General features: G+C 40.0%; 1 protein-coding gene across 1 annotated transcript in view; it reads right to left on the reverse strand.

Annotated features, from left to right (window-relative positions):
• Window positions 1-19,590, reverse strand: part of hipk3b (homeodomain interacting protein kinase 3b) — a 45,412-nt gene that overhangs the window by 19,912 nt on the left and 5,910 nt on the right. Inside the window, exons 2-3 of the mRNA XM_053500187.1 lie at window positions 17,009-18,245; window positions 2,473-2,596 (exon numbers count right to left, since the gene is read on the reverse strand). Of these exons, the coding sequence (XP_053356162.1) occupies window positions 2,473-2,596; window positions 17,009-18,243 (1,359 nt within the window). The 5' untranslated portion in view covers window positions 18,244-18,245. The remainder of the gene's footprint in view (window positions 1-2,472; window positions 2,597-17,008; window positions 18,246-19,590) is intronic.

Genomic DNA, 19,590 nt, shown 5'->3' on the forward strand with positions numbered 1-19,590 from the left:
TTTGTGGCTTCCGAGAAGGTCGGAAGTCTGTGGCAGGTCCGAGCCTGCACAGGGAGTGACGGGAAAACCAGCATCGCTAAACACTCCCACATCAAACACAAACACCAGGAGGACGCGAGGCACCGAGCTCCGACAGCTGCGTCTCGAAAACACTGCTGTTACACACGCATGCCTGCACGCTGAGACTCAGGAAGGCCTTCGCTTCGGCTATTAATACTTTCTGCTGCGTGAGCCGGAACATGAGGAAGGAGTGTGGACGGGCGCTAAAACCCGCGGCTCGGATTTCACACGCGGGTCTACAGTTTCATTCCCAGTCACATTTTCACAATTTTCTAAATCACCAGGTGGCAAAAAGATGAAGAAAAATGCGACAACTCAGGAAGCTGGGAAAAAAAAAAAAGGATCGCTTTCTATTCACTCCTCCGCATACACACGGGTCACGGGGCCAGGCTACTGAGATCAGACTTCACACACACTAATCAACGGCTCTAAAAATAAACCCTCCAAACGAGATGAAAAGGGGAAACACTAAACACGTGTGGAAAGAAACCCCTAAACGAGGATGCACAGATTTTTAACTAGCTGTTAATGTGTGTGTGTGTAATAAATATGCACTTAAGAGGATTTTATTTCCAGAAATTTAAAAAACTAAATCGCAGGTGGAGACAAAGCACAAGAATTGCTGATCACTTTTTGTGCGTGAGGACATCACAGCTGTGCTGATATTCAAGCACAACAGCACTCCGTCTCGTGTGATATTGCTTTAATAACTTTCAGACTGTATTCAGAGCTAAACCTTTTTTTTAAATATAGGAGAAGCAAAACAAAACCTCAGGGTTTAACAGTACTGATTTGTGTGGGGTTAAATCGTAATCGCCCAATCGTTGATTATTACCCTATAAGAGCACAACCCAGAGTGTTTTGTACTTTAATTAACAGTAAACATGTGATCCGCGGAATACGTCAGCTGATCTTCCCAACTCAGGCCTAAACCGCAGCATTTTTTACTTTTTCATCACGATTTCGAGAACTGTAATCTCGAGCACTGGGACAGCAGGAGGGCGTGGCGCGGTGTAAACCTGATGCCTGGTTGTAAAAATACCTCAGCGTTTGTGCAGTGGGCTTAACAAGGGCTTTAGTGTATAATGGGACTGGATCTATACCGAGAGCTCGCGTCTGCTGCGCTAGAAACCTCACAGCAGCGCAGGGGGAGATCCATCACAGGTTTAAATACTCTCAGCAGCTCTTCCTGTGAGCCTTCCCCAGAAACAGAGTGCTAATCTGGGCCTGTTGCTGCCTGTCTCTCTCTCTTACACACACACACACACACACAGCAAGAGAGAGAGAGAACGGTGATAAAAAGCGTCCCTGAAGAGTCTCCAAGGGGCGCCGGTGACAGAAGGGGTGCCGGACACACGAGGGGCGTGGCTCGACAGACTGAAGGCACGGCGTACATACGCAGGCACAAAACACAGTCCGGCGCCGGAGACAGAACGCAGGACAAATTCCTCTGTGGATTGTTTGTGCTGAGAGAGCGTGCCGCAGCTCGGCAAATAACAGATGACATAATGCAGAGAAACACACGGCTGTGTGAGGACTCGGAGCGCAGCGCTTTGGTTTCACACCCACTACAGCTACGAAGCAGCCGGGACGTTTAACTCAACTTGTATTATTTTATCCCATAAACAAAGGCAACAGTCGAGGTTCTGCAGGTTTGAGTTCTGCAGAGAAACCCTGAAAAACGTCTCAACATGACCTTTATATTTTACTAAATGTGTGTAAATAACTTTGTGAGGCTAAAGTGAGAAAAAAATATTCTAAAAGATTAACAAAAAAGTTTAGTTTTTCTACGTTCTCACACGCAAACACAATTCAGGCGTAGGCTAGCAAACACTTAACCACAACCGAGCCGATTTACCTTTGGCAACGCCCACAAAACTCCATAAAGGGCAAACCACACAAACTGTAAAGAATAAAATTAAAAAAAAGATGACTAAGCGGGCAAAAAAGATGACGTGGACTCAATGCCTTCATCCTAAAGTGTTTTATTTCTTTTAAACTTCAGCAATTTGTCAACATTGCTCATTACAGAGTGTCACAACATGCTTTTTATCCATTTGTAGTTACGCTGATGTCGTGAAACATCCCCGAGTTAGTTCCTGTTCTCACTGATGTTACAGCAGCTTCAAACAGTTGTTCCATCACCAGCGTTTTATCAGAAACCCCAAACTCTGTGTTAAAGGTTCTTAGAAAACTTGCTCAGCATTTCAAAGACTTAGGAACATGTCCATATTGCCGATCACACACACACACACACATTTATGAATCTGTTCATGTGGCGTGTCAACTCTACAAGTCCCTGTGCTGAGCTGTTGCCATAGAAACACTAACATGTCAGAGTGTATAGGAAGCACAAAAACAACATGGACTTTATTATTATTATTTTTCCTTGGGTCTCGTGAAGACGATTACCTGGTCGTACTCCAGAGCCCCGGGGTACAGGGGCCAGCCCAGGAACAGCTCCGCTATCACACAGCCTAATGACCACATGTCTATGGCTTCACAGAACGGCAGGCCCAGGATGATCTCCGGCGCCCTGAGGGACAGAAACACATCACATCAGAGCAGGAATGGACCCTCACATCAATCTGAAACTTAATTATATTCATCTAAACAATTATATTTATTAGTTTAGCATCTAAAAAGAGCTTCGGTGACCGCGCCTGTGCCTCGCAGCTTGGGTGGAACCTGGAACTAATACACGACCGAAACAGAAGCGCCAACACCGCAGGCGAAAAAAAAGCTAACAGGTGGAGTTTACACCAAACGGGCAGGAAGTCAGCACTCTAACAGCATTAATGATAAAACTATTAACTTGATATTTAAATGCAATCTGCAGAAATCTTTGGATTTATAAGCAAAAAGTTTACTTTAATCAAATAACCATGACGGGATGTTCGCTCATGGCCACACTGTGATATTAAATAATATTAAACAAACTGTGCAGCTGAATATTTACTACTAACGATTTACCTATAAAATCCATAAACTATAAAAAGGAATTACGAACTACAAAAACAACCACTGAATTAAGCCAATAAAACCATTAACAAAAAACATTAATTAAATTATAAAATAACACTAATGTACAGTCTAACGATTTAAATACTTTTAAAAAATCCTACAAATAATTGACAAATTGGGACTAAAGAATCAACGGAAATTACTTATTAAAATTACTACACAGAATTTAAACTATTGAACAAACAACTAAAAATAAGTTTTGAAAAACCTAAATTACAACATATAAATAATATTAAGGAATAATATTTTATTCTATTCCAATAGTATTTAATAAAATGGTAATAAATTAAACACATTAAATCAACTGAAAGGATTATATAAAACTATTACAGAAATAATCTTGGTCATGTGACGAATATAAAAAAAAACTTAAAAGTACAACAAAAATTTCTTTTAAAATAAAGAAGTTGTGCGAGTAGGAGTTTTTAAGTACCATTTTAGTAATTTGCACATTACATGTGACCGGTCCAAAGATCATAAGATTGTGCTCCTATTAGCTCCGCCCCCAAATAAATTATAATTATATTTAAAAAAATACCATTATAATAATAAACAAATAAATAAATATTTGATGAAATCACATGCAGCACCTGGGTGGAGAGTTTCAGCAGCCGCACGTGGTTGTGTTCTGCACTGGATGAGCGTTCTGAGCACATAGGTGCATAGAGCGCATTTCTCCCACATTTATTTATTTATTTGCATATTAAGAAAAGGATGGAGTATTTTGACGATGTTGATACCAACCACTCCACCCCCCCACCCCCCACCACCATCTTACCCTCCAGGGGTTTTAGGTCAGCCTGATCATGGTAGTGATGTAGTCTCTCTCACTCACACACACACACAAGGTTGAGGGTGATCCAGCTCCACTCAGAGCTCGTTAGTGCAACCTGAACTGACAGCTTAGTGTTACTCGGGTTACTCCGGTGTCTCGTTACTGCTGCAAGCGCGGCTGCCTGCGAGCCTCCTACGGTGTGTACACAAAAGATGAAACCCTGTATGCCATGACTCTGCCTTCAAGCACCTCCACGCTAGCTTTCCTCACCTGACAACCCCTCAAGAGTGAGAACGGCATGCTGGTGAAAAATGCGGCGGACAGTGTTTTTTCGCTAAAGTTGTGTTTTGCGTTATGCACTATTTTATTACCATCAACTCAATTCAAAATATTTGTAAAGTATTACATTTAGCACTTAACTGTCGGAAGCTAATAGTTATATATCTAATAGTCACTTTTTCAAAAATAGTCAACAATGTTGTCCTTTTTTTTTCCTCCTGAATGTTATTTCAAACTGAAATACTTGATTTCACATTGAGGTTTAATATGATGTTGGCCCCGCCCACTTTGCAGCTATAATAGCTTTAACTCTTCTGTGAAGGCTTTCCTTAAGGTTTAGGAGTGTGTTTATTCCCACAAAGTTGGGGGGACAGTTTCTGAAACATTTAGAGTTCCTCTCACTGAAGGGGCTGAGCCCAACTCCTGAAAAACAATCCCACACCAGTGCACAAGTTAACGTCCATAAAGACACGGCACATTAGGATAAGCGGCCTCATCTGAAAAAAAAAAAATTATATATATATATTTCAGGATTCCGATCACTCCACTGAAGACAAACGTGTGCAAACATCTCAAGAGATGATGGCGGCAGATTACTTAGTTTTCCAGTTGCTGAATTTTTAAACCGAGCAGATCCTACAATGCTGCGTCCTCACTGGCCAGCTGCTGTAGGCTGGGAATTACAGTGCTGCATCCCCATTGGCCAGCTGTTTAAATCTACACTACATTCTCATGACAGGTTTTATCTTTTCTTATATAAAAAGCATTATGATGTTGATGTTCCTCAACAGAATGTTTTTATTTATTTATTTATTTAAGAGTATAGGATGCATGTGTTGAACAACAAGGTGTTTGTACAGTACAGATAGTTGGGCTATAATTATAATCTCTGCTAGGTGTTTAAGAGAGAAAGTATGCATCAGTGCAGGCTTAGATGAACCATTTTCTGTACATAAAATTATTATTATTATTATTATTATTATTATTATGTGTAGCCTTCACTACTTACTGTTTTTATTATGTCTCATTATGTTGATGTGCATTTGCTGATTTGTTCCAGTTCACCATATCGATATCTTTTCAGTGTTTTGAAGTGAAAGTGCTGTACAGAGAGGAAGTGGAGAGTAGTTTCACAATGTGTTTACAATTCCTCATTGCAGTAAATCATTTTCCAGAATGGAAGTCATTTAGTTTGTTAGCTCAACACACTACTTCTTTCAAACACCGAGCTTACCTATTGAGATTCCCTGGTACATAAAACGTTCTTTTTCTACGTATAAATTATAAATGATGTTTCATAAACTCCTATTTTCGCACTTTACTGAAGTCTGTGTTTTTAAGCAAAGAAAGTCTCGAATGGATTGTAAACACACAGAGTGAATCATCGACGTGTTTACTCCGGGCAAACTGCATGACGGGCCGGCGCACAAACCCCACGGTGTGCTGTTTAACCCCGTTATTAGGCAACTACACCTGTCCTTGTCCTGTTCACACACTGTGGGAGAAATTGTGCTCAAGTTCTACTGGACAGACACGTTAACCAAAAGTAAAAGAAGGTTCTACCTTCTTGGAAAGAGTACGAGAGGGCAAAAAAATGTAAATAGCTAGTTAATATTTAAATAAAATATATGAAAAAACATAATATACATATACAAATATATAAAATAATGCTATATTGTTCCAGTGGTTCTCAACCCCAGCACGTTGTAATGGCTTCCCTGATCCGTCACACCCATTTCAATTAACCAGAGGCTAATAATTAGCAGATTAGTTCAAATCAGGTGTGCTGAGAAAACACTGAAACATGCAGGACAGATTGTCCTCCAGGACCCCAGGAGTTGGGAACCACGGCTTTCTATCACTCACAAAGGAAAAATTCTTTAGTCAACTGACATGTGAGGTGACGTGAGGAATTAAACTTTATGACATTTTACTACCTTGCGTAATATTTTTCTGTCACTCACAAATCTTAAAATTAATTAATTATTCATAATTAATAAATTATTGATTATTAACATGATTGGTAAGACCGGTTAGTTAAAAAAAAAAAGTGAATTACAAGCCAAGTTACGACTATCTACTGCCTTTGACCAAACTTATCTACAATGCTCATCTGTATTTAGTCCTCTAAATATTAAAACTACGACTAGATTATTATATAATACTAAAATATACTGGATAAAAGCCAGCGCCTCTTCTGGACTACAGCTTGGACGCCATGTTGTGAATAGAGCACGATCACGTGACCACACGTGACATTCTGCTGATACACTAATCCGATCTGAACAGCAAATATACACTGAACTGTATTTTTGGCAATTAACTGAGACATGATGATCTCAAACCTTCATCGCATGACTATAATCAAACATCCTCGGCTATTTATTTATTTATTTCCTTCAGCTTTGTTGCACTCGACCCCTTAAAAACGGACCATCGCGTGGTTTAATCTGTTTATCTGTTGCGTGCAAAGCAGCAAAGAATTTTAAGGTTAATTCCCACAGCTGCGCCAGAGGAAATGACTCCTCTTTTAGCTTTTTCCTTTTTTTTCCCCCCTCCTCTGATAAATGTAAAAGCAGAAACTGGAGAAGCTGCAATAAACCAGCATCAAGATTACCATCTTTTGAAAAGCTTTCAGACAGAAACGATCAAACGGATGGACTGTTAGAACAGACCTCAGAAATGATGCTTAAGCTCAGTAATAGTCATTTTCTTTTCTTTTTTTTTTAATCCTCCTCTTTTATCCGTATGCCGTGTAGTATGGGAGGATAGTCGTCCATCAGATTAGCGCTGTGTAATAAAGGCCACTTCTGACATCCTGGGCAACTTGCCTGCGCTCATTTTAGTCTCTGCAGTCTGCCAGCACCATGCTCAGCATTTCGCTTCTTTAACTTGTGCTCGACACATGACGCCTGGAGACTCCTGCAGAAGTTTATTACACCTTCTTGAAGCGAGGAATAATCCTGCAATCCAGTTCACAAAAGTTCCAAGTTGATTTTATGAGTTCCTGAAATCTGGAAGCGTTCCAACGACGTCCAGGGTGTGTGAATGATCTCAGAAAATTGTTTGAACAAAAAGATCTACATCTGCATGATCAGTAATGAATGATTGTGTACACGAAGTTAACGCCCAGTCACATGAGCAGACTTGATTTTAAAAGCAAAATAGTCAAACGTGGAATTCCATGTCCCTTTTTTTTTACCTAAATTTCATTAGTTATTATTGGTGGCAGCATTACAAACATACTGTTACAGGAAAATAATACATGCCATATTAAGAAAGAAAAAAAAAGGAAAAAAATATTACGAAAATTAATCATTTATCATTAATTAATTGTTGGTGTGAAGAATTAACCTCAATGACATTTTACTACCTGACAATGTTTTGCATAATATTCTTCTGTTGCTTACAAGTCTATTAACTTGTACATCCAACAGTGGCAACTTGGTGGTTGTCCAATGCCTTAACCACTGTGCTACCCCTGGCCCCAAAACACGTCACGATATATGCGTATATACACACACTTCAGTGCACTGATTATATTTTTTTTTTTTTATGTTTTCTAATCAGTTATAACTTCTATTAGATATACACTCACCTTAAGGATTATTAGGAACACCTGTTCAATTTCACATTAATGCAATTATCTAATCAACCAATCACATGGCAGTTGCTTCAATGCATTTAGGGGTTTGGTCCTGGTCAAGACAATCTCCTGAACTCCAAACTGAATGTCAGAACGGGAAAGAAAGGTGATTTAAGCAATGTTGAGCGTGGCATCACGTTTTTGGTGCCAGACGAGCCGGTCTGAGTATTTCACAATCTGCTCAGTTACTGGGATTTTCACGCACAATCATTTCTAGGGTTTACAAAGAATGGTGTGAAAAGGGAAAGACATCCAGTATGCGGCAGTCCTGTGGGCGAAAATGCCTTGTTGATGCTGGAGGTCAGAGGAGAATGGGCCGACTGATTCAAGCTGATAGAAGAGCAACTTTGACTGAAATAACCACTCGTTACAACCGAGGTATGCAGCAAAGCATTTGTGAAGCCACAACACGCACAACCTTGAGGCGGATGGGCTACAACAGCAGAAGACCCCACCGGGTACCACTCATCTCCACTACAAATAGGAAAAAGAGGCTACATTTGCACGAGCGGAAACGATTTTGGTGGGACAGAGAAGAGTTAAAGACTGGAAAAATGTTGCCTGGTCTGATGAGTTCTCGATTTCTGTTAAGACATTTAAATGGTGGAGTCAGAATTTGGCGTAAACAGAATGAGAACATGGATCCCTCATGCATTGTTACCACTGTGCAGGCTGGTGGTGGTGGTGTAATGGTGTGGGGGATGTTTTCTTGGCTCACTTTAGGCCCCTTAGTGCCACGGGCTACCTGAGCATTGTTTCTGACCATGTCCATCCCTTTATGACCACCATGTACCCATCCTCTGATGACTACTTCCAGCAGGATAATGCCCCATGTCACAAAGCTCGAATCATTTCATATTGGTTTCTTGAACATGACAATGAGTTCACTGTACTAAAATGGCCCCCACAGTCACCAGATCTCAACCCAATAGAGCATCTTTGGGATGTGGTGGAACGGGAGCTTTGTGCCCTGGATGTGCATCCCACAAATCTCCATCAACTGCAAGATGCCATCCTATCAATATGGGCCAACATTTCTAAAGAATGCTTTCAGCACCTTGTTGAATCAATGCCACGTAGAATTAAGGCAGTTTTCAAACACGGGGTCAAACACCGTATTAGTATGGTGTTCCTAATAATCCTTTAAGGTGAGTGTATAACATTTTTTTATTCGACAACCATTTAGAAGCTTTTCATCTTTAAATGAAATAAAATTAATTAAATAAAAACTGATTTAAATGACAAATGTCGTGCCACATTGTACATTTTAGAAATCTGTGTGTGTCCACATCGGTCGGTACTGTATTTGTAGTTAAGAGACCTGTACGGTAACGGTGTCCTGGAACATGGTGTGTATCACTTGTAAATCCATAATCTGATATTTTTGTCTTAGGTTCAACACTACAGCAGATTTGGAGAGGATAAATGCCAGATATTTCCATTGGTGGATTTTAATTCCAAAGCGAATATGATTAAGAAAGCTTCGCTTTCATGGACTGAATCTCGGCTGAAATCAGTGTAGAGTCACTTCTTGGGAATTCATGGAAAAACCAAAAAGCCAAAGCTATTTTTCAAGAATTGTTAAGAGATGAAACATCAGTGAAGGCATTTCTGTCATGGAAACACCAAGCAAAATGAGGGAATCTAACAAAATCTTGTGATTCAGTTTTTGATTCATGATGATTATCCTGGGTTTGACGTCAGTATATTTAAATAAAAATATATTTAAAAATACTGCAAATTTCCAACCAACCTTTAAGAGGTCCTATGAAGAATCATTCTTGTGCGCGTATCGACAGGGCAATAGTGTGATACACACTCCTAATTAACCAGCCACTGTTTTCTTTGAAATATTTAGAAGTTTACCGCTCTTAGAAAAGTTTGTCCCCCTTTTCTGACATAATTTTTTTTTAAGTGTATTTGGTGCTTGTAAATGTTTGTGCGCTTTTATAGATTAAAAAGAAAAAAGAAAAACTGGAGCAGAAACAAGTAAGAGCAAAAGAAATTAAATAAAAAATAACAAAAAAAATGTTAAAACCTCATGAGAGGAACAACCACTTCCGGTTTTCTTCTAAAAACCAGACAAGACGAGAAAAGGAGTTCTGCTCAGCACGGGACGTCTCACCCTGCCTACAATCTCAGAACATAACCGTGACATCAGCTGCAGAAAAATGTCCCCACAGCATTCTCTCTCACACAGTGAGCAAGAACCCGAGTCTCTTTCATCCTCCCCTTTCTTCTCGGCAACAAAACCCTCTCACCGATTTCGGAGAACTCTCGCTCCCCTGCGCCGTCACTCACACTCAAATTAAACAAATCATTCGGCGAATTCGTCAGTGACCTAGTCACGGCACAATGATGCAGATCGTTTGTTTACTTGGTTGCCAGAAAAAGCAGGTTTACGCAGGCTCTCATGAATTAGTGATGAGGCAGAGTTTCAATCTGCGGCTCGGTGCACGAGTGAAGACACGGAAACCGTGAGGACGCAGAGCAAATAACAAAACACAACTGCCGAGCTCGACAACCACACGGCGTCCTTCTATCACAAACCGTTTGTCTAACTGTTCACACACACACCCACACACACCTATACACACATAAATACTAGAACTATTAGATGATTATTGATTTTCTACTTGATTCAACAGCATCAATGTTCACTCAACAGATTTTAAATCATTAAAAACAACCAAAATTTACGGAAAGACTTACGAACATTCAAATTACAAATTTCTGCAGATACGAACGAACCGCAGTTCTACGAAAAAATCGTAGATGCAAAAAAAAACCTGGGGTTAGCTCACGTGTCTATTTTCTCCGTACAATACACTGCAGTGCACCAGATACCAATATTTACAATTACATACAACATATTTAATGCGTAATTAAACGTATAAAAAGTCCAAGAAAATAGAAAGCCTCTCTGGTTTCAATGAACCAGTCTGTGAGCACGATGATAGAAAATGCCTGTCCTGTAACTCTGTCCTGATGGTAAATTATCCTAATTTCAAAAAATCCTCAACAATACAGAGTTCACAGTCCAATACAATGGAAAACAGCTCTGAGACAAAATGCCGGAACAGAACTCGTTTGTAGGTCAGGGACTAGCTGTTGATTACATCAACAGCCTATAAAATTATGTTTACAATGACGTTAAAAAAAAATAATAAAAAAAAACAATACTCTCACAAAACATGAGTATTTGCAAAATCTGTGGTGTATTCTAAAACAGTTTGTTAATATGAAACTATGTGCAAATAACTTGCTTTGCCAAAATGTGCAAATAACTTGCTTTGCCAAAACTAACAAAAAAGAAAAAAGAAACAAGCCTAAATAATGAAGAAAAAAAAAGATAAATTCTGGATCAAAAACTAATCCACTGATTCAACTTGACCACACAGAAGTGTCAAAACACAGTTCCTCAAATGTCTATCCCTAAAAACAAGTCAATACCCATTGCCCCCCGGCAGCCATGTTAAATGTTCTAAAACAAATGTTTTGGTCTCTACAGCTAGATTTCCTTTTCACCAAAAATGTACAGAGGTGAATTTTTTTATGTAAGTTATCAGTTAAAATGATATTAAGCCATGAAATCATGCATGGACAGAGTGACTGTCAAACCGTTAGCTGTATGCCAAGCAGCACTTTAGCTAACCAGCTAACTGGAATTGCTATAGTCTAACTTAAAAGAAATGTAGAAGTTGACACAGGATGATATTTATTGATGAATTTATATGCTAACGCATTTGATTGAACATTATCCACCTTAGCATTTGGCTAAGATAAAGCTAAACTATGCAATTAGGTAGCTGGTAAAAATCCTAGCTACCTGGTGTGTATAAGTGTATAAATGTACAAGTGTGTAATGTTGGGTAAAATCAGACATACACTCCTATGTTATGTTATTTTACACAAAGAAAAGAAGCCGCACACGCACATCTTTTTTTTTTTTTTTGTCCAAGTTTCGACTCAAACTCTGAAGGACTTCTACACCGTTCCAGCAGAAGCCGATCAGTCGTCAGTTGTTCATTGTTTAAAAACGCTTGATTTTGTTTTACTACATTTTTTTCCATTACTGCATATAAATATTAGCGTTGTACCAAAGTCATGAAGCGGCATGAAAGATTCAGAGCACCACCCCTTTAAATCAAAGAACTGGTATTAAATTGTGACAAAATTTAATCCAGGCCCCCTCCTCACCCTCTCCCTCACCCGACACCTATGGTGCTGGCTTTCTGCATCCCACCTTCTAATAGCAGCGTAAAACAGCTGACTATTTAAGTTGGTGACCTTGACCGAGGGCCGGGGGTGATCTCTCCAGCATGCATTTTATCCTGATTCGTTTCACTCCAACTGCCAGCGCACTTCACCATCTATAGAAGTCAAACTGCGCTGGCGAGCCTCCCGTCGGCTAATTTTAGGTGGCTCGGCTCTCTCCGACCCCCGTCACACCCCCACCCCCACTGCCCCTTTTCCATCTGTGTGTTTGGGTGTTTACGCTCGCTGGAGAAGCAGCAACAGCAGGCGTAGCCCGGTCATCACCAGCGTGCAACATGCCAAGATTTTTCGGCAGGAGGTTAGAAGAAGCGACGCTCAAAGTCTGAGGCTTTTCACCCCCTCTCAGTTAATATAATAATAATAATAATAATAAACATTTTAAAAAGCAGGAGCAAGACCATATCCATGGATATAAAATGAAAATATTATGGCCAAATATGAGACTTGTCAATATGAAAATAGTGACATGAAAAATTCTTTTTACAGCTTATATGTTGAATTTCCCTTCTTCATTGGTTAGGATTTCTGCTACATCGCCCATCCCTCGGCATCCTCTCTAATGAAGTTCCTGTGTTGTTCAGAGAGCTCCCAGTAAGGACATGTGCTCTGCAACTCGGTGCTCCATGTAAACATTCTCACAGGACTGAAGCCCTCTTTCAGATTAACTGGGTCAGTCTTGATTATGTAATATATTTCAGGTTCATTTTCTTAACTGGAGGAATTAACACAGACCTGATGTTGATACTCAGCTACCACAGTGTGTTTTTCACTCAGAGAGCCATTTGTCCAAAAACAAACAAATAAATAAACAAATAAATGAATAAATTAGAAAAGAATCTGCCTGTTTTTGCAATAAAAATATTTCGTAAGAGTTTTTTTACATTGAATAATTATAGCCCAAGATTTTGGGAGTGTTATTGTTCTTTTCATACAGACATTGGTTCATGTTTTAAAGGCGTTAAGCACACTTGAAAAAAAACACACACAAAAAAAAAAAAACCCCACAAAACTTGGCACTAGGATCACATAGAAAAAAAGTCTTGGATGTGGACGCGGGCACGGCCCTTGGGTTCCTCTGTGACATTGTTCTCCTTTGTTGTTGACGACCGGTTTCATCTACTGTACTTGCACCAAACCTGATTTGTTTAACAGAAACTCCCCAATCACACACGTTTAACAAGTCATCAGGCTTTTTAATTTTAAATAGGTAGTTATTTATGAATGACTTGTTTAGGGTTCAGCCGATTGAAACCAATTTTAATCAGCAGGACACTCCAGGCTCAAACTCAGACATTTACGATAGCATGATCATAAACAGCATGTCACTGTGCTCTAACAGGAAGTGTAGCATAATTATACTTAACACTCTGCAATGTGGCCCGGTGTTTCTGGGAATTTTTTCTGATTTTCTTCCCCTTAGTTTAGGGACTAATTCCCACCCATTCATCGGCTTGTGTGAGCTCATAGACGACCGTCATTGTCTTAGAGCCATGATTGATGCGAAAGTGCCTCCCATCCTTCCCCTCTGAGAAAGTTCGGCCAATCGGCTCTCTCCAGACTCCCACCTGAGGGAAGAGGCTACAGCATCACCCGGGATTCGACCTTGCGATCTCCAGATAATGGAGCGAGCACTTTACTGTGCTGGAACTGGCTGGTTTTCAGCTTGATTTGCCTTTCTCTCCAAACCACGTGAGTAAAATAGTCTCAAACCCATTCATTACTCACACTTAGACCAGTCTCAAAACGTGTGCTAATTAGTCTCGACAAGACAAGCTTACTGGATGCCGCACGTCCATGTGTGCTCAGTGCACCCATCCGGGCGCATAAACATGCTCAAGACTTTGGAGGTATTTGATGTATTTAAAATGTGACAGTTCCTTTGTAAAACTCAAAGTGGCGCTCTAAACTATTTCCACACTTACTTTGTTTAGAATTGACAATTATGGCAGATGACAGAGACGCAAGCTGCTCAGTTACATTCTTGTATTTGATGATAATTCATGTTTTTGTTGAAAACCTTTGAGTTATGACTTAACGTTTTTTTTTTTCATCATTTTAAAAGTTTATGGTGTTAACATTGTAACGAAATAAAAAATATATATAATACAGATACAGAATCGCAATATTAATCGAATCAGCACTTGGGTATGGCAATACACCACATCAAGTGATTCTCGTCCCTGTGGCCCATGTACAGTCAGTGATGTGGCAAAACTGCGCTGCACCCTTGGGGCTTGGACTCGTTAATCTGGGTGTTATTCTTTTTTTTCCTGCAGCTGATAGACTTCAAAATGACACACAAAAGACCATAAGAAAGAATTGGGGTTGGGGGGGGGGGGGGGTTAGTTGGTTTCAACATATTGAACTTGTTAAATAAAAAAAGAAAAACATTACATAAAAAAAAAAAAGAATCGAAATCGGCATCTTTTGTTGCTAAAGTACTAAAGCCTTCATTCCGTCAAGAGTGTGCAAACTTTTGCACACACCTCAAACAAATCAAGACAGACACTACTGTACAGAGAAATTTAAAAAACTAAAATAATTTAACGTGGACAAAAATTCATTAAAAAGGAACGTTGTTTAAATCCAATACGACATCAAGGTTGTATAAAGTTTGCCTAAAATTCTTAAAATGGAATTCTTCTCTTCCAAATGTTATTGCATTTTTTTAAACCCTATTGTTTTTTTTTTAAACCCTATGAAAAACACTGCTTCCTTTCCCATACTAACGAACTACAACAACCCCCCCAACCCCCACCCCCCCTCCTGGCAGCCGCACTGTTTCACAGAGTTGGTATGTAGTTCCTGAATAGACAGGATGTTTGTCAAAGATGATGTTTCCTTGCCAGCAATTTTACAAGACCTCGAATGTTTTATGACCTGATTAAAGCTAAATTCAAATAAGAAAAAAGAAAAAAAAAAGTTGTACTTAATAAATAAATAAATAAATAAATAAATGTATTCTTACTGTGAAGGACATGTACAAATTTGGATTTAACTTTATATTTATGTTGCAGTTTCTAATATTTAGATACAGGGTTGTTAAAAAAATTTAAGGTAAAAAATGTAAATAATGATAGTTCATCATAATAGGGAATGAAAGTTACATTCAAAAACAGAATGTACAAATTTAAATCTTAACCAAAACGTAACTGGCTGGTTACAATCAGACGTAATCAGTAGTAATCAGACGTAATCGCTGAAGGCGTCCAAAATACACAATAATCTCCTCTGAACAGTTGATATTGAGATGTATATCTGCTACTTCTGCTCTGTAAAGCTTCATAACGGCTCTAATCTGAGGTGCTGGTTGTTAATTGGTGATTTCTGAGGCTGGTGTCTAAATTAACTTCTCCTCTGCAGCAGAGCTCAGTTTTGGTCTTGCTTTCCTGGGAAGGTCTACATGAGAGACAGTTTCATCATGGAGCTTGATGGGTTGTACAAAGGCACTTGAGACGTTACTGTTCTTGCAAGAACTTTTCCAGAACAGCTGACCTTCATGTTCTAAAATAACAACTGACTGTTGTCACTGTTGTTACTTAATTACTTCATGTCGTATGCGTTACTTTAGTTTAGAAATCTCTAGTATTGTTCTAGTGAGAAAATAAATCATTAAACAAAAAATATTAATTAGAAAGAGTGTCCCAAACTTTTGACAGGTACTGTGTATAAATATGAGGAAATTGCCGTCCACAACATTAATGAAACTCCTGAATGATTGTGTGGAATAACCGTAGGAGCTTAAAGTCGCTCCGTGTTCGACTGCAAGGGGAACAAACTCAGCCATTATACTCTTGTTGTTCAAGTTCACATAATATTATAAAACTTCACTTTGAACATCTCCACCACTCCACCTTATCCAAGTGTAATATTCTGTGAGCCGAAGAAGGAAGTGTGTGCCCTCTCTCTTTTTTTTTTTTTTTTAATCAGACTAGTCATGGATAAAGCAAATCACATAGGATAGAATTGTCAGCTATGAATGTGTGCGTGTGAACTTCAGTGCGTGTAAGCTAGCTCTTTTGAAGTGTTTAACAGACAACTTTGAGCTGTGGTAAATGTTTTGGTTTTTTTACGTTGTAAAACTGTTTAAGTGGAAAAATACCAGTTTGCTGAAACATTAAAGTAAAGCCTTAAAACAACCCCATTAAATAAATAGATTTTTATTATATGAACAACTTTAAGTGTAGAAACATGACTGAAAGAAGCTGAAAATAAGAATGAAGATGTGTACTGTAATAGGTAATACAGTTACTGAACAACATCCAGCCCTAGTAAAGATAAAACCTGTCCACATTGTACATGCTGGAGAAAGTAAGGACACGAATCCCTTGGGGTGACCTAATACAAAATAATTATGATACCCTGATGCTGATTTAATTTGTGTTGCGATTTCGTTGTTATTTTTTAAATAATCAACAAAAAAAAAAATCATGTTTTGTTTGTTTAAATTAATAACTTGGCAAATAAATGCTCCTACTACATAGGATGCTGTGCAAATAGTTTTGAGTGCACCACCTGTAGAATTATAGAGGAACTGCACCATTTTACCCCTTCAAATGCAAACACGTGTATATAGAATCACAATATATAACTGAAAGTTTTCCCCATCTTTAGTACAAAGCATAAAACTTTTAAATGTATCATACTTAAAGTCTAGGCTAAACCAAGCTATGTATTTGTTCCTCCTATAGGAATAATTAGCTTTCTGATACCGATAGCCCCTTGCCACTGTAAAACAAGATGAGATCAAGCCAGAAAAATGGCAGTTGTTTGATGGACAAGTGAACACACATCAAGACACTGAAAATGCCTAAATTAAACAAGCTATATAATCTATATTTACCTATAAAAAATCCTTTGAACATATGAAGCTTAACTGTTTTGTCGCGACACATGTTGGAGGAACCTTAAAGATCAATGCATTATAACCTTATATTCAGACATACCTGTAGTACCGCGACTGTAGGTACGTGGAACAAACAGCTTTGGAGACATGGCTGGCAGAACCAAAGTCTATAACTTTCACCCGGTACGGCTGCCGGACAGGATCCACAAGCATAATATTCTCTGGCTTCAGGTCGGCATGGATTAGACCCATGGCCTTCAGCTTCTTCAGTGCGGTAGCGACCTGCTGAAGAATGGGCCGTATCACCTTCAAAGGCAGCGGGCTGAATTTGTTCTGCTTGAGGAAATCATACAGGTTCTGCTCAAGCATCTCGAACACAAGGCAGGTATGGTTACGGTGCTGGAAGCACTCGAAAGCCCGCACCAGGTTATGCTCGTCCGCGTTCTCTCCGCTCAGACGAGCCAGGATGCCGACCTCAATCTGGCCCTGCCGCGCGTAGGACGGGTGATTTTTCAAGATCTTTACCGCCACCACCTCGCCGGTGCCTCGTTTCCAGCATTTGACCACCTGACCAAAGGTACCACGGCCAAGGAAGTCCAGCACCTCATAGGTATTCTTCATTGAACAAAGCACCTCATGTTGCACCAGCTGGTAGTCACCATCTCCACCGCCAGCTCCACCCCCTTGTTTCACTGGGCCTGCTGCTACAGCTGCCGGGACTCCAACGGGTGGGTTCCCCACGTTCGTTTGCAACATTGCAGGCAACATTGACAGGTCTTCCACTATCTGCATGGCCTTTCCCTGGTTCTCTAGCTCCTCGCTCTTACGTTTCAAACCACATCGCTGGGAACCATCCGCCAAGTTAGAACTACAGCTGTCTTCTTCCTTGTCCTCGTCGGCCCTGCCACCGGCAACTCCTTCGCCCCCACTACTCCCGGTATCCTCGCCCCTGACCCCTCCAGATGCCCCTGTAGCTCCACCGCTGCTCCTGCCTTTTTCCAGATGTTGCAGCGCTTTCCCCTGCAACGCAACACCTCTTTCTTGGTGATGTGACGCTGCACTGGTTGGTTGTCGTTGTACACCTTGTACAGCGACAGTCCGCACTGGAAAGTCCCCACGGTTTCTGACCCCTGTAAAGTCCCGTGTCTTGTACGTAGGTGCAAATTTTGTTGGCTGTCCAATGCCAAGGGTTCTACCATTCAAAAAAGTCAGTGGGAAGGCCCTCTCATGGTAAACACAGTTGTTGGGTTCGACTTTGAGTTTCTTCACACTGCAAAAGGCACTTGTCTGAGTTTGAAAAACATGTGGTGGGTAGACCAAGACTTGTGAGGCCATACCTGTAGAGGAAAAAAAAGGAGAGAGAAAAATTAGTTACATGGGTCATCACAACATTAAAATTATAAACCAATGGACAGTAGTGAGACATTTTACTTTCATCCCACTTCAAAATAAATTTGTTAGAAATGGCATGGCTCTTTTTTAAACTCTGGCAAACTTAGCAATAGCCTTCGTTCACTATCCCTTCATCCTGGTCAGGGGTGCTGGATCTAATGCCTACCCCAATAATATTGAAATACTGATATTTTGCAGACATGTGACCACGATGAAGACAGTCGGACAGCAAAGCTCTGACCCAATTTAGGCTAATATGAAATTTCTTGAATAAACTGCAGGTAACATTAACTAATACTGACATAAAACTAATGTCTAACTAATTGTTTTGAAGTTGAATTTCAAAGAGTGTTAAATGGAAAGCTAGTGCACTGTGTAAGGTGTAGAATCCCGTGTTCCACACACCAAGTAGTACCCTTAATCAGGGGTTAGGGAGAGATTTGGGATTCAGCATTGTTTTAGAGGTTAGTCAGCTTTGTACAGTAACTCGCAACACATGACACAGCTGGTGCAAATCGGAACATCTTAGAAGCAGTTAGTAAAGAGACGACGTTACAATGTTGTGACTGTGGGCTTTAGCCCTGGCATCCGGTGAGTAACGGTCCTTTCCCAGTTCAGAAATGGATGGAACCGTGGAGGACAGACGTCATGACATCATGTGCCAAAGGTCAATACCCTGGTTGGAAAATTAGTCTACCACAGGGCACCATGGACACCATTACCTGGGGTACACCTGAACTCCATTCCTATCCAAATCAAATTATTGTACTGATCTTTCAATCAAGGGCTCAGTCTAGATTTTCGGGGTGGGAGCTTTTTTTTCCCTTTTAGTTTTGAGTTTTGCCAGAACTTAATCCACACATACTCCTGATCACAGACTGTCAAGTACACAAGATATCTGCAGTCCAACAGACTGATATCTACGGTACAATCTACTCCATACAAGATATTTGTGGTCCAACTGACTCTTTTAAAAGCTATCTGCCAAGTATGTATCCAATGATATAAACATTAAAGCAATTTTTGTAAGTCGCTCTGGATAAGAGCGTCTGCCAAATGCCTTACTGTAAATCTGCGGTCCAATCTACTCCATTCGAGATATCTGCGGTCTGATCTACTCCATTCGAGATATCTGCGGTCTGATCTACTCCATTCGAGATATCTGCGGTCTGATCTACTCCATTCGAGATATCTGCGGTCTGATCTACTCCATTCCAGATATCTGCGGTCTGATCTACTCCATTCCAGATATCTGCGGTCTGATCTACTCCATTCCAGATATCTGCGGTC

This window comes from Clarias gariepinus, chromosome 7 (genome assembly GCF_024256425.1).
Source record: "Clarias gariepinus isolate MV-2021 ecotype Netherlands chromosome 7, CGAR_prim_01v2, whole genome shotgun sequence".
Classification (NCBI taxonomy): domain Eukaryota; kingdom Metazoa; phylum Chordata; class Actinopteri; order Siluriformes; family Clariidae; genus Clarias; species Clarias gariepinus.